Consider the following 15,022-nt stretch of genomic DNA (forward strand, 5'->3'; position numbering starts at 1 on the left):
CAGGCTCTCCAGTGGAGCAGCAACAGGCAGGAAGAACAAAAATGCTCCTGCCAGCCTGAAGCCATCTTTTCTTTTTTTGTGCTTCCTCAACCCCTAGACAACAAAGCAAATGGAGGCAGACCAAAGGGACTCAGTCAGGGGCAGAATATTGAACACTAGCTACTTTATAGCTTTCTGTAGCAGCTCTTAGATGGCCTTTTCCCCCTGAGCTGTGGAGAGAAGGGAGATCCTTGATGCATGCATGGAGCTCTGTGTACAGATTTTTGGATCCCAACCTATATTTGGGAATAGGGCAAAATCAGAAGAAGGTATCACTTTGAAAAAAATTATGGGCACTAGCAGAGTAACTAGAGCTTTAGGGAATCTGTAGAATAAAAATATCAATCAACATGCAAAAAGTGGCTAAAAAGGTGGTATGATAGCTATTTTAATATGTAGTATTTCCTTGATGCTTGTTCAAAATAAAATTATATAATCATGCTGTAGTGGAAAATTTATTCTATATTTTATTTATTCTATAACTTATACCCCGCCCTTCCCATAAAATGGCTCAGGGCGGCTCACAGCAAACGATAAAACAATAAAACAAAGTACAGAGTTATTACATTTAAAAAGTCGAAGCATTTAAAAACCTAAAACCTTAAATTCTTAACATTAAAACTGTACAGTATAATTCACAGAAGTTTAATAAGCTACATTTATCCAGTCAGGCGTAGGCTAACCGGAAGAGGGTTGTCTTACAGGCCCTGCGGAACTGAGTAAGATCCCGCAGGGCCCTCACCTCTTCCGGTAGCTGGTTCCACCGTGTAGGGGCCATTGTAGAAAAGGCCCTGTCTCTGGTTGTCTTGAAACGAACTTCCTTAGCCCGGGGATGGTGAGAAGGTTTTGAGTCCCAGACCTCAGTACTCTCTGGGGAACATGTGGGGAGAGACGGTCCCTCAGGTAGGCAGGTCCCAGGCCATATAGGGCTTTAAAGGTAATGACCAGCACCTTGTACCAGACTCGGTATGTTATTGGGAGCCAGTGCAAAGCCCGAAGACCCAGCCGAATGTGCCCCCAACTTGGGAGGCCCAATAACAGCCGGGCCGCGGCATTCTGCACCAGCTGCAATTTCCGGGTCCGGCACAGGGGCAGCCCCATGTAGAGGGCATTACAGTAATCTAACCTCGAGGTGACCGTAGCGTGGATCACTGTTGCTAGGTCGTCACGGTCCAGGAAGGGGGCCAACTGCCTTGCCCGTCTAAGATGAAAAAACGCGCACTTGGCAGTGGTCGCTATCTGAGCCTCCATCTTTAGGGACGGCTCTAGTAGCACCCCCAGGCTCTTGACCCTGTCCGCCGCCATCAGCGGCGCACCGTCAAAAGCTGGCAGGGGGATTTCCCCCCCCCCCCCCCCCCGGTCCTCGACGGCCCAAACAAAGGACCTCTGTCTTCGCAGGATTCAGTCTCAGTCCACTCAGTCTGAGCCACTCAGCCATGGCCTGTAGTGCCCGGTCTAGATTTTCTGGGGCGCAGACCGGTCGGCCGTCCATAAGTAGATAGACCATAAACTAAGGTTGAGTGAGCTATTGTCTTTTGAGTTCAAAGAAACTAGGGGGATTATTAAAACCATTTTGTAGAGTAGACAGACTGTACTTTTAAGTTCTTAAGTTCTTGTTAAACATAAATGGCTCTATTAGAGAAAATTCATCCATCAGCTTTATTTTGTAATGTTTCCAAGAATGTTTTACTAGATAAAGTTGATAGAACTTTGTGGTAGTGATTTTGTGCTACCTCGGTGTACAACTCAGTTCCTGGATTTAGAGAGTGCTATAGAAAGAAATAAAGTAGAAATAGTCTTAAGCTTCCTAATCACCATAACAGGGCCATCTGGTGGGGGGGGGCTTGCTGTAATAGGCTTATTCCTGGGGAAAGCAAGCGGCCAGCTGCAGCTGCTGAGGTCTGCTAGAGGCTTTTGCACTGTTCTGCAGTTCAGGGAGCTGAAGGATCATTCTGTGCAGTAATCTATAGCTAATTTCCAAACATTGCTACTGTTTGGGGTAAGTTAAGATACAACATTATTAACTAGTAAAATCCTAAGACCAGGTTATTTTTTTACATGAATCATGTTCCCAAAAGCACAAAAATATTCTCCTATAAACCCTATTCTGGGTGCAGTAACGTGCATTTTGTGTTTATCTATATTGTAAGTTGACTGAGCTGTAATTAGAATTTTTTACTGTACACGCTTCAGAGGAACCTGAAGTGATAATGGGCGTGGAATGAAAATTGACATTTATTAGATGTCCCTAGGTTGGGGCCCATTTCATAGCATTGAACTTTATTAATAGTGACACTAATGAGGAACCACTTCCTGGGACAGAATTGCAGATGCAGCCTGTTGGCTCTGACATACCCAAGGCAAAGATGTTGTTGAGTTACATGTATTATAATACTGCTGACTTAACTGATGATGTCTAGTTTTGCTATGTGTAAACAATATTGAGAACTCAATAAATGTGTGTTAGAAGGTTCATGCATTTTGGCTGTTAAGGCTCATGTTTCTGACTATTCCCATTAACAAGGATCCATTCTTCACTTACCTCTTTGCATGAGACAGAGTTTCAGAATTACTTTGAATATTTTTCTAATGTGGATTACATTTGTAAGTTTTACTTACATTTTCAAGCTATACAGCCTGCTAAGCTGTTACAGCAGCACATGCCTTGACTGAGCCCAAATGGCTACTTTCACAGGACATTCATTATGTATTTTCCTTTCTATAGGATCGAGTAATGATCAACCGATTAGACAACATCTGTGAAGCAGTGTTGAAAGGGAAGTGGCCAGTAAATAGACGCCAGATGTTTGATTTCCAAGGGCTTATACCTGGCTATACGCCAACAGCTGTGGACAGCCCTCTGCAGAAAAGGAGCTTTGCAGAGCTCTCCATGGTTGGGCAAGCGAACATTAGTGGCAATGAAGATATCACAGTCTCTCCTCAGTTATCCAAGGCAAGTTTTATGTGAGGGAATTTACCAAGTTGTTTCATTTTGCTTTAGGAGAAATAAAACAAGACCTGTGTGCATATAGCCCAGAAAAGGGTCCCATTTCTGGAAGAAAAAAATAAAGCACATTATATTAAGATATAAAATCAGCTTCATTTTAGTTTCTTCATATATTCTAATAACCAAGTTGGTGAATACTTAGATCTGGTTACTGGAGCGGTCATTGGGCAAGACAAATATTTTTACAAACCTGAAAAACACGCCAGATTTGCAGGAAAAGTGAAGTCTAAAAAAATACATCAGAGGTTGAAAAACAAAACCAAATAATAAAAGGTGCACCTGTAGCTTTAAAACATGGATTCCCTCAGTGGTTGTTGCTAGTCAACCACAGCATTCCAGGATTCCTTTCTGTGAGTAAAAGGCAGGAACAGGGCCCTTTCTAGGGCTGTTTTGGCCTTTGAGGGAGGACTTATCAGGGCTAGGCATGGGTCTGGTAGCAACCAGTAGGTGACTTGATACTACCCAGCTTGCATGACTCAACTAGACCTAGCTGCTTGCTACTGTTCATCACCAGCCACCCTATGAAAGCCACTGTAGTGCAGTGGTTTGAGCTTCAGAGTAGGGTCTGGGAGACCCAGGTTTGAATCCTCATCTTGCTGTGGAAGCTCACTGGGTTATCTTGGACCAGTTACATACTTTCAGCCTAACCTACCTCACAGGGTTATTATGAGGATAAAAAGGAGGAGGAGAGAATAATGTTAGCTGCCTTGGTCCCCACTGTGGTGAAACATGGGATATAAATGAAGTAAATAAATAATAAATATAGCTGAAGATGGGAGGCAAATAAAAGGTAGGTTGATGAATGGCTGAAAAAGAGAGAATGAGACAGGAAAAGGAAAAACAATGTGGGGGTTGCCAGGAGGAGGGAAAGAAAAAATAGTGCAGGGAAGAGGCTACAGCAGAGAGGTTACCTCCACACACACACACACACAAGTCCTTGAGGGTTTCCTATCAAGTAAGAGGGCTTGGCCTAGTGGCCAGCACCACACAACAGGGCCATAGTTTTCCTAGACAGAGGCTGGGGCGGGGTGGGGGGTGAGAGCTGAAGACAGAAGGTCAGATAATGGTAGGTTGGATGGGAGAGAAGAAAGCAGGAAAAGGAAAGAGGCTCTGGGGGGTTTCAGGGAAGAGAAAGGAAGTGGTAGGGGAGAGTGAAAGATGCTACCCACAAATCATTATGGGTTCCCATTCATAAAATCTATAATTGCCTCTAACTAGAGAAACAGAAACAGGTGAAATATGTTTAGCCAGTTTTAAGCAATAATCAAAATATATATATTTAAAAACAAATCGAAAAGTTAAAAAAAATCAAAGGTAATGTTCTTGTTAGTAACAATAAATGTTAATTTTTCTTTAGGAAGATGCACTCAATTTATCAGTCCCACGTCAGCGGAGGAGGAGGAGGAGGAAGATTGAAATTGAGGCTGAAAGGGCAGCCAAGAGGAGAAATCTCATGGAAATGGTTGCCCATTTGCGAGAATCGCAGGTTGTCTCAGAAAATGGACAAGAAAAAATTGTGGACTTATCAAAGGCCTCGCGAGAGGCAACATGTTCTACCTCAACTTTTTCAGCTGTTCCTTCAAAGTTTCTGTTACCTAATGTTTCCACACCAGTGTCTGATGCCTTTAAAACTCAGATGGAACTGCTACAAGCAGGTCTTTCACGCACACCCACAAGGCATCTGTTAAATGGTTCTTTAATTGATGTAGAACCACCTATGAAAAGGAGGAGAGGAAGAAGGAAAAATGTAGAAGGGCTCGATCTGTTATTTATGAGCAACAAACGAGCATCATTGGCAGCAGTAAGGAAGGACTGTTTTTTTCTTTAATGTTGGTTTCTTATCATATTATGTAAACCTCAGCATATAAGGTTAGCATGTAAAAAAGGGTTTTTTTAAAAAATCTTTAGTTCCTTGTTCATAAACAAACAGAGATCCATCATCCTGTTGAACACACTGAAACGTCTTTTAATACCTCTTTACCTCTTTTAATACCTCTTTACCTCTTCAGAGCAAAAATAATTTTAGAAAAAGCAGGTTCCACTTCAGTTGGTTCATTTTGAGCTAAAGCAACTTAGTAGCTAAAAGTGTGCTGTGAATTGAAAAGTCATGGTCTGAACATTGCCTTTGTCATGACATTGCTAGATGGCCTTTGTGACCATTGGTACTCAGCGTCATTCTCTGCAAAACAAACTTTTTAATAACATTTTCATACTCCATTAATGGTACATCAGTAAAACTCTATTGATGGGACAAAAGTTTCCTGCCTCCAACTTCTGTTGCAGTCCACTGAGCTCCCCAAAATACTGCTTCCGGAGGACTGGGGTCTCTCAAGGACAGCATGGGGGGCACAAAGTGGTGATCGGAAGTGATGGCTTGGGCATTTGTCCAGAGATGGTGGCTCCACCTCCGGACTGCTCCCAGTTGACCCATGGGCCCCACTGAACTTACTTCAGTCATGGATAGCCTGCAAGAAGGTGGAGGAATCACTGGGGGAGCTGCCGGGGCAAACAGGGAAAGAAAACACAGGGTGATGGTGAGTGGAAACTTATGGGGGGAGATAGCCATGGGATTGGAGGAGGCCAAACCAGTGAGGAGAAGAGCCGCTGGAGCATGGATCTGTAAAGGGAGGCACTCTGTGATTGGCTGGGGAGCAGGAAGAGACCCCATGTATGAAGAAAGAGGCTTGAGGGGGGAGAAAAAGCAGCAAGAGGGTGTTGTCAGCCCATTTGTTCATTCTATTTTTATTTTTATTTTTTTTTTGAGACTGTGAGAGCTTCCACACTGAAAACAACAGAGAAAAGGGAGGGGGCCCCTGAAGGCAGCATGCAATAAATGAAAATCACTCTCTTCCACTGGTCAAAGTATCTTCTATCAGCAGAAGGTGACCTTTGGATCTAACTCATTGTGATTTTGCAGTTGATACCTTAAATTTCAGAAACCACAAATTCAGTAGGTTGGATTCAGATGTGTCCCTTCTGCTCACAGAGGAATCATCAGGGAACAGAAAGTCTTTAGACATATTTCTATCTAAGTATGTTAGTAATAGGAACAGCAAGAAAACAAGATTTTGTCTTCAAAATGGGAGGAAACACCAAGTGACAATAATAAAGAAGTTGAATGGAAAGTAATTTGTACAGAATGTTCAGCAAATGCAATCAGTACAGATACAAAAGATTTTTTATGAAGTGACTTGTATGTTGTGAAGTTTCTCATAAACCTCTTTTATATTAGTATTCTCTTGAAATGTAACACTGCCAACTTTTTACAGGAGGATGCAGAAATGACCAAAGTGTTTGATGAAGAAATGGAAAACCCCCCACCAAGAAACATTCCATCTCCTGGGCAACTGGACCCTGACACTCACATCCCTGTCATTAACATAGAGGATGGGACCAGGCTGGTGGGAGAGGATGCTCCTAAAAACAAGGATTTAGTTGAATGGCTTAAACTGCATCCTTCTTACACTGTTGATATGCCAAGTTATGTACCAGTAAGTGGATTCTGGTTATTGGAGTGGAAATTAGTCATTTTGTTAGGATACACCATATTTATTAAGTGTGTTAACATGTCTTGCAAACTCCATAATTCTTAGAATTCTAATATTCTAATAGCAAAGTCAGTCTTTGGATACTTAAATTTGGTGACTGGATCTGTGAATGGCAAGACAAGATCATTTTACAAATCTGAAAAGGGTTCCAGGTTTGCAGGAAAAAAATAGATTGGAGGAATGGTTTTAAAAAGCTGAAAATGATAAAAGAAGCACCTGTAGCTTTAAGCAAGGAATTTCCTCAGTGACTGTTGCTGGGCAGCCACATTATTCCAGACTCAGTTTATGTGAGGAAAAAGGCAGGGGGGAGGGGCAGGGCCCTTTCAAGGCCAGTTCTTGCCTTTGAGGAAGGACTCATCAGGGCTAGGCTTGGCTAAGGTTGCCAGCTCCTGACTGGGAAGTTCCTGAAGATTTCATGGTGAAGTCTGAGGATGGCAGGGTTTGGGGAGGGGAGGGGCCTTAGCCAAATATAATGTCATAGAGTCCGCCCTCCAGAGCAGTCATTTTCTTCAGGGGGACAGTGTCATCTGGAGTTCAGTTATACCTGTGGGAGATCTCCAGATCCCTCTTGGAGGTTGGCAACCCTAGGTAACCATAAACATGGGACTTGACACTATCCAGTTTGCATGGGTTAACTAGGTTTGGCTGCCCATTACTGTTCAACAAGGTAAATTACAAAAATCCGTGTTCTAAGGCGCTACACAAATGTAAACTGTAAATACTCCACATACGTCAGAAAAAGGATGCAAAATCTCATTATCTACTATTGGTTAATGTAACAATATGTAATGTTGAACACACTTGTAGAAATGTCAGTACAACATTTCAAATCCACAGATAATATATAGGCTTGGATTCCTCCTGTAGAAAGCAACATCTGAGCAATAACAGTCCAAGAAGATTAAGGAGCAACTTTTGAGGAAGAGAATCCATGGGCGTATGCCTGAAAGTTTGAACTTTGTGAGGTATGCCGGACAGAACTTTGTAATTCAGACCTCATTAAGCAAAAATTTTGACTGAACACGGAAGTATTCGCCTGAAGAAGGGCTTCATTCCTGAAACACATGTCTAATCTGGAAGTCGCATAGTACTGCGCATTGGAAGCATTGCATTTATTCCCTTCTGAAAATTTGGATATTTGCATTTGCCTACGGATTCTCCTCTTCAAAAGTCACTCCTTAAGCGTCTTGGACTGTTATTTCTCAGACGCTGCTTTTTACAAGAGGAATCCAAGCCTATAATCTGGGGATTTGAAATATTGTATCTATTTCTACAAGTGTATGCAACATTACATATTGTTACATTAACCAATAGTAGATATTGAGATTTAGTATCCTTTTTCTGACATATGTGGAGCATTATTCTATGTATGAAGTATCTTAGAGCATAGCAGCTTAGAACACAGACTTTCATAATTTAGATATTTCTTTGTTCTCTTTCTCTTTGATTGCTACTATTCAACAGCAGCCATCCTATGAAAGTGCAGTGTAGTAGTTAGAGTTTCAGAGCAGGGTCTGGAAAACACAGGTTTAAATCCCCATCCTGTTTTGGAAGTTCACTGGGTGATCTGGGACCAGTCACATATTTTCAGCCTAACCTACCTCACAGGATTGTTGTGTGGATAAAAGGGGAAGAGAATAATATGAGCTGAAGATGGGAGGCAAATAAAAAGGTGGGTGAATGACTGAGAATGAGAGAATGAGGCAGGGAAAAGGGAGAGGATATGGGGGTTGCCTTTGGGACAGAAAGAGGGAATAGTGTGGGGAGGGGGATATAGAGGAAAGTGAGGTGCCACCACAAAAGTCGTTGAGGGTTCCCTACCATGCAAGTGGGCCTGGCCTAGTGGCCCTCATCACACAACTGGGCCAGTTTTCCTAGGTAGAGGCTGCTCTTCTGTGGGAGAGCTTGATATAGAAGGGCAGATAAAGGTAGGTTGGTTGTTGGATCAGAAGGAGATAGGGTTGCCAAATCTAGATTAGGCAATTCCTAGAGATCTGGGGGGATGGAGCCTCAGGAAAGTGGGGTTTGAGGAGGAAAGGGACCTCAGAGGGCTATAATGCTGTTAGATTCTGTTTCCTTATGAGAACTAGGGTTGCAATAGCCATTGAATACTTAAATTTAGTGATTGGATCTATGTATGACAAGACAAGCATTTTACAAATCTGAAAAGGGCCCCAGGTTTGTAGAAAAAAATAGATGGGGGGATGGTTAAAAAAGCCAAAATGATAAAATGCCTGTAGCTTTAAGCAAGGAATTTCTTTATGAGAACTAGGTTGCCAACCTGCAGGTGGGGACTAGAGATCGTTCAGAATTATATCTGCTCTCCAGATGACCGAGATCCACTGGGAGAAAACGGCTGCTTTGCAGAGTAGACTCTGTGGCATTATATTCTGCTGAGGTCACTTCCCTCCTCAAACCTCACCTTCCCTAATCTCCAGGAATTTCCCAACCTAGAGTTGGCAGCCCTAATGGGAAAACTGATCTCTAGCCGGGAGATCTATTGTGATTTCAAGATATTGCTAGACCCTACCTGGACATTGGCAACCCTAGAAAGAGAAAAGGAATCAAGCAAAGGAAAGAGGCTATGGGTCTCTAGGAAAGGGAAAGAGAAAATTGGGAAGGAGGGAATGAGAGTCCTTTTTCAAGTCCTTGCAGGTTCCCCATGTTCTCCTATAATGTCAGAGAACAGCACTAGTTATAATATGAGGATTTTTAATTTGGGTTATGCCAATTGCTTGAAATATAAAGCAACATTACCTAATAGAAACGATTGTTAAGAAGCCAAAATGCATTTCAGCCTTAGTTGCTTTTACAGAAAAGATCATAATCCCAAAAGTAATCCATTGAATTCCTCCTTTTTAGAAGAGTGCAGATGTGCTGTTTTCCCCATTTCAAAAGCCGAAGCAGAAACGGCACAGATGTCGAAACCCCAATAAACTGGATATAAACACATTAACTGGAGAAGAGAGGGTACCTGTTGTAAATAAGCGAAATGGCAAGAAGGTAAATTTTTAAACAGTCTGCTCTCTGATTCAATGTAATTTCAAACTAGCACTTCAATTTCAATAAGAAACTTTATGAACAATTCATTCTTCAATAATCTCAATTCTGTTAAGCATGCGGTATCTCTTTGAGCACAGTATATAATTCCCAAGTGTGTGCCCTATCTGCAGACATCTAAATTCATAGATAGGAGCCACACTTACCCAAACAAGCTTTTCTGCAAACTTGGGTGACCCCCTAAGTTTGCAGAAAAATCTGAAAAGTAACCACCACCTCCCCCCAAAAAAGCAGCGTTGCCTGCACATATGCAAGCAACACAGCCTCGGATCTGCTGGCAGGTATGAGGAGGGAAGCCTTGGTGAATTCATACAGAGTTGCCTAGGCAAACCACCAAGGGCGGGGAGAGGCAGGCTCACTCAGAGCAACTTTGGGCGAGCCACCAAAAGCAGGAAGGGCGGGAAAGGAAGCCTCAGGTCCATTCAGAGCAATTCCAAGCAAGCTGCTGAGAGCAGGGCGGAAGGGGAGGAGAGGCAGCAGGTATGCTCAGAGCAGCTGCAGGCAAGCCACCAAGAGCATAGAGGTAGGAAACCTTAGTGGGCCCACACGGAGCAACTCCACACTAACTGCCAAGAGCAGAAATGGAGGGAGGAAGCTTTGACTGGTCCACCCAGAGCTACTCTGGGCAAACCCCATAGAGCAGTGGGGCAGGAGGGAAGGCAGAAGCTTCAGGGAGTCCAAGGGCTGCACCAGGTCCACTAAGATGGGATTCTCCCCATCCCATTGGAGGATTGCAGGCTCCCATTTGTCATTCTTGATTCTGAATGGCAAAATTTTTCAGTGATATTTGGGAAACCATTTTATTCTTCATAGCAATTATATGGCACTTTCACAATGCCATCTTAGGAACACTTTAGTGGGGGCAATCCCTTTCGACTAGATGTCAGTAGAATTCTGAACAGGATTCTTCTCAGGCTTCTAAGCGCTTTGTATTACATTATCTTATTTTAATCCTAACAACCACACGGTAAGGTAGGTCAGTATAATTATCTCCATATTGTAAATGTGGGCCTGTAACTTGGAAAAAGTCATTTATTTAAGACCATTGGGTGAGTTAATGGCAGAAGCAAGAGCTTGAACAGAGACCTTCTGGATTACTACTCATTTTGTTAACCACAACATCAGCTCATGCTTCCCTGTCAGTGATGCTTTAGTTGAACTTGGCTTTATTTGGACTCTTAGTATTCTATACAAGTTTTAACAGAATAATAAAATATGTGATAGCATGCTTACTTTCTGTTTCTAAAAAATTAATTAGATGGGTGGAGCTATGGCCCCTCCAATGAAGGACCTGCCTAGATGGCTGGAAGAAAATCCAGAATTTGCTGTTGCTCCAGATTGGACTGACATAGTTAAACAGTCTGTAAGTAATTTTATTTCTAAGGCTTTTTTTTCCAATTGCAAGGAATGTAAATTTGTCTTCTTAAATACTTTAAAAACTTGTTGATTATATACCTGTATCTCTCTAAAGCAAAGAAATGATTATTGTAGCAACAATGAAAAATGCAGATAAAGAATTTTGAGATTGCTGGTACATAGTGGAATTCTTTAATATTCTCTGTTAGTGGATTCCTCTCCTGGGACAAATATGAATGCTTTGTTAAATGCAAAATAAGTAGACCAACTGATTTTTGGATTAAATCAGTTAAGAGACCTTTGTTCTTGAAATAAATGTTTTTAGGTGTCCATTCTCTTTTATTATTATTAAATCTCACCAAATCCAGTGTGTATTATTTTATGTAAATTCGCTGATGGATTTTCTCCTTAAAACTTTTTATCTTCTGAGCATCGCCTGCTGCTTCCATGTAGTGGGGGCAGGTGTTGGAGATGCAACTCAACACATGGGATATCAATGTTCACTCACAGATTTAAATGACATGGACGATGTCATAGGATAAGCTTAATGGAACACTCTTCTGGGTCATGCTTATATTTTCTGTTCTTTTCTAATGGGAAAGAAACTAAAATGCATATATAAGAACTGTTAACTAAAATACCCTGTGTTTTTCCCATCCTTAGTATTACATGTTATGCTGTATATTGTGAGCAGTCCTTCATGAGATACTGAATATAGAGGCATCCCCACATTACTCAAAGCCTAATGGTATGGGCTGTGCTTTCTTCCTGAATGCAGGGTTTTGTTCCAGAGTCCATGTTTGACCGTCTTCTCACAGGACCTGTTGTGCGGGAAGAGGGAGCAAGCAGAAGAGGGAGAAGGCCAAAAAGCGAAATTGCCAAAGCAGCTGCAGCAGCTGCTGCTGTAGCTTCAACTTCGGGAATTAACCCACTGCTAATGAACAGTCTGTTCGCTGGAATGGATCTCACGAGCCTTCAGAATTTACAGAACCTACAGTCTCTCCAGCTTGCAGGTCTCATGGGCTTCCCTCCAGGACTAGCGACAGCTGCTGCTGCTGGAGGTGATTCTAAAAATCCAGCTGCCATGCTGCCTCTGATGTTGCCAGGTATGGCAGGGTTGCCTAACATGTTTGGACTAAGCGGATTGTTGAATAACCCAATAACAGCTGCTTCTGGAAACACCACTATGGCTTCCAGTCAAGGAGAAACTGAAGATGGCACTTCAAAAGTAGAAGAGAAGAAGACTGAGAATGAAGAGGAGAACAAAGACTCAGAGAAAAGCACAGACACTGTTTCTGCCACTGACTCTGCAAATGGATCTGTCAGTGCAACTGCTGCTGCGGCTGCTGCCACTACCACGACCAACACTGGATTGCCTGCCAACCCTCTGACTTTCAATCCTTTCCTTCTGTCCACCATGGCTCCTGGCCTATTCTATCCATCTATGTTTCTACCTCCAGGACTGGGAGGATTAACACTACCTGGTTTCCCAGCATTAGCAGGACTTCAGAATTCAGTGGGCTCCAGTGAAGTGAAGGTTACTGATAAAACTGAAGGAGCTGTCTTTAAAGATGAAGAAAATCTAGAAGGCAGTGATGCAGAGGAGAGCCTTGATAAAACTGCAGATTCCTCCGCTTTAGAAGATGAAATAGCACAGGGTGAAGAATTAGACTCACTTGATGGGGGGGATGAAATAGAAAACAATGAAAATGATGAGTAAGCAGTACCAGTTACTGTTAAAGTGTTTTAAATTTTGACAAGTGGTAGTCCTACTGTTTACACTCACAGTTAATGTCCATAATTAGTTTTTATAAGCTGTTCTGTAACATAGTGTAGCAAAAGAAACGTTCAAGTCATGTTATACAGATGTGTCAAAAGGTATCTTGGTCATTAAGTATTGTGCAGTGCATTATTTATTATCCCTAGGAGAGATGAAATTGAGAGGTGATCATGTCTTTTTAAGGAAATTGACATAATGCTCTGCTTTTTTTTCCTTTTGGTACCATTGGTATTATAAAAGCAGCAATTTGTAATAGAGTGGCACTAAATAGAAGGAAGTGCTGCTTAAAGGAAGTATGAAGTTATATATTTAATTTTTTATTTTTATTCTTTGCTGTGAAGGTCAAGATGAAATTTACCATACATATCATATTTGCGCATCATTGTGACTATATGGGAGTTCAGTCGTGCACATACACACAAACACACACATTCTCTGACAATCTCCATGATAGTGTGAATGTCTCTCTGTCTTGAGGCACAGCAATAATAAGGCAGCTGTTGAATGTGAAGAGTACCTTTTGGAAATTTCCCACTGAAAAGGTTCTTGCAGGATAAAAACTACAGTTAAATCGTCTCGTGATCTTGTAATGCACTGGTAAAACAAAATTTTTTAAAAATCAGGTACCTTTTTTAAATTAAAGGACTTTGTTACTTTAGCCACAAAGCTAAACAGCATTACCTCAACTCTAAACTAGCCTTGAAGTTTACAGACATGACTTTGTAAATGTATTTGTTTTTCTTTGTTGTGATGTCTTTTTATTTTTTTTCTTGGAAACTGCTATCATGTAAGATAAGATGTAAATTGCTGCCAACTGTAGTAATGATGCTTTTAATAAAAGTGACTCATGATATGCAGAGATGTAATTTATAGAATGTAGTGCTTAGAGAAATTATAACTGGTGTTTGTTATTTTTTGTATTCATAAGAGAAGCAAATACATTCTTGTGGGGTTTTTTATTTTTTCTCAATTTTTCTGTTTTGTATATCATTTTTGCCAGCTTTACTATTCAGAAATATACTGAATCGGTATTGTATGAGAAATAGACAAGAAGAAGAATCCTGAATTATTCTCGTATTATTCTATTTTAGCTAAGGCTAGAGAAAGACACACAAAACCCTGCATTACTCTCTCAAAGGGGCTTGTGAGACTAGGAATACTTTCCAATGTGTTCAGCGTGTGATAATGTGGTACATTAAAGAACAAAAGGGTAAAAGAGAAATGAGGCTTTGATAGGCACAATATCTAGGTCATTTATCCTTGGTTAATGGGTAGAAAAACACAATGCTGTAGTTTGAGCAGGAACATAAAGGCTCTGTGGTATCCTGTGGACCAGAGCCTGTGATGCCAGAAACTACTGTCAGGCAACCTACAGGAAACTAAAACTGACCCACTTTTTAGAAGACTTAAGCTGCTTCTGGGGAGGCACTGATTTGGACCTTTTTGTGACCTTTGATAATGTATCATTTGAGAGTTATTGTTTTCACTGCAGTTTCACCAGAATGAGCACACAGCAACCCTGACATGAAGTTGAAGGGTTCGGCACTGCACTGTGGAAGGTGAAAAGCTAGATCTGTCAGGTGCATAATTTCTGTTAATATACTACAGAAAGCCCCAGAAATTGATAAGTACAGATCTATTTTTACAATTATGAACTAGCTGTAAGTTTATTTAGCTGATGTGGGGCACCCAGTAGTATGAACTTAAAGTGACCGTTACTCTAAGAACATGGTTCAATTAGAGTCACATGTTTATGAGAGAGTGCAGTATGCTGGAGTAAAGAGTTTCCATGAATGAGAAAAAAAAGTTAGTAACAAATAGCTGTAAAGTGAATATTGTTATGAATGAAAAATGTGCATCGTTTGAATTAGCAAAGATCAAAATGTCTTGTTACCTCCACTTTAACAGATCATAGAAAGCTAATGGAGGTCAGAAAAGATTTCTTTTCTTTATACACATTATTGCATAGTTGACTGAATGCATTATTCTTTTCCGTCAAGCCTTGCATATGTTGCCTATCATAAAAATCTAGAAACCAACTTGGAGGGGTCATCAGTCTGATCAAGAGTGGCATATCCTGTGTATGCATTCATATTATCAGCTTGTTAAATTTTTCACTTTTTAATGACTCATTTTCAACTGACTATGGAATTTATTGTAAAAGTGCCACTGTGAAAGAGTCTTTGTCTGTACTCTTAGAAAAACATTCATTTTTATACTGGCAGCAAGGAA

General features: G+C 41.2%; 1 protein-coding gene across 9 annotated transcripts in view; it reads left to right on the plus strand.

The window, feature by feature from the left end:
- LOC132575191 (chromodomain-helicase-DNA-binding protein 7-like) overlaps positions 1-13,643 on the plus strand; it is a 313,791-nt gene extending 300,148 nt beyond the window's left edge. For all 9 annotated transcript variants that reach the window (XM_060243733.1, XM_060243739.1, XM_060243741.1 and 6 more), the window contains 6 exons: positions 2,765-2,996; positions 4,408-4,847; positions 6,316-6,537; positions 9,457-9,597; positions 10,913-11,017; positions 11,789-13,643. In XM_060243733.1, coding sequence (XP_060099716.1) covers positions 2,765-2,996; positions 4,408-4,847; positions 6,316-6,537; positions 9,457-9,597; positions 10,913-11,017; positions 11,789-12,730 — 2,082 coding nt within the window. In that variant the 3' untranslated portion in view covers positions 12,731-13,643. The remainder of the gene's footprint in view (positions 1-2,764; positions 2,997-4,407; positions 4,848-6,315; positions 6,538-9,456; positions 9,598-10,912; positions 11,018-11,788) is intronic.
- Positions 13,644-15,022: the final 1,379 nt, after the last annotated feature.

Source organism: Heteronotia binoei, chromosome 7 (assembly GCF_032191835.1).
Source record: "Heteronotia binoei isolate CCM8104 ecotype False Entrance Well chromosome 7, APGP_CSIRO_Hbin_v1, whole genome shotgun sequence".
NCBI classification, from domain to species: Eukaryota; Metazoa; Chordata; class Lepidosauria; order Squamata; family Gekkonidae; genus Heteronotia; species Heteronotia binoei.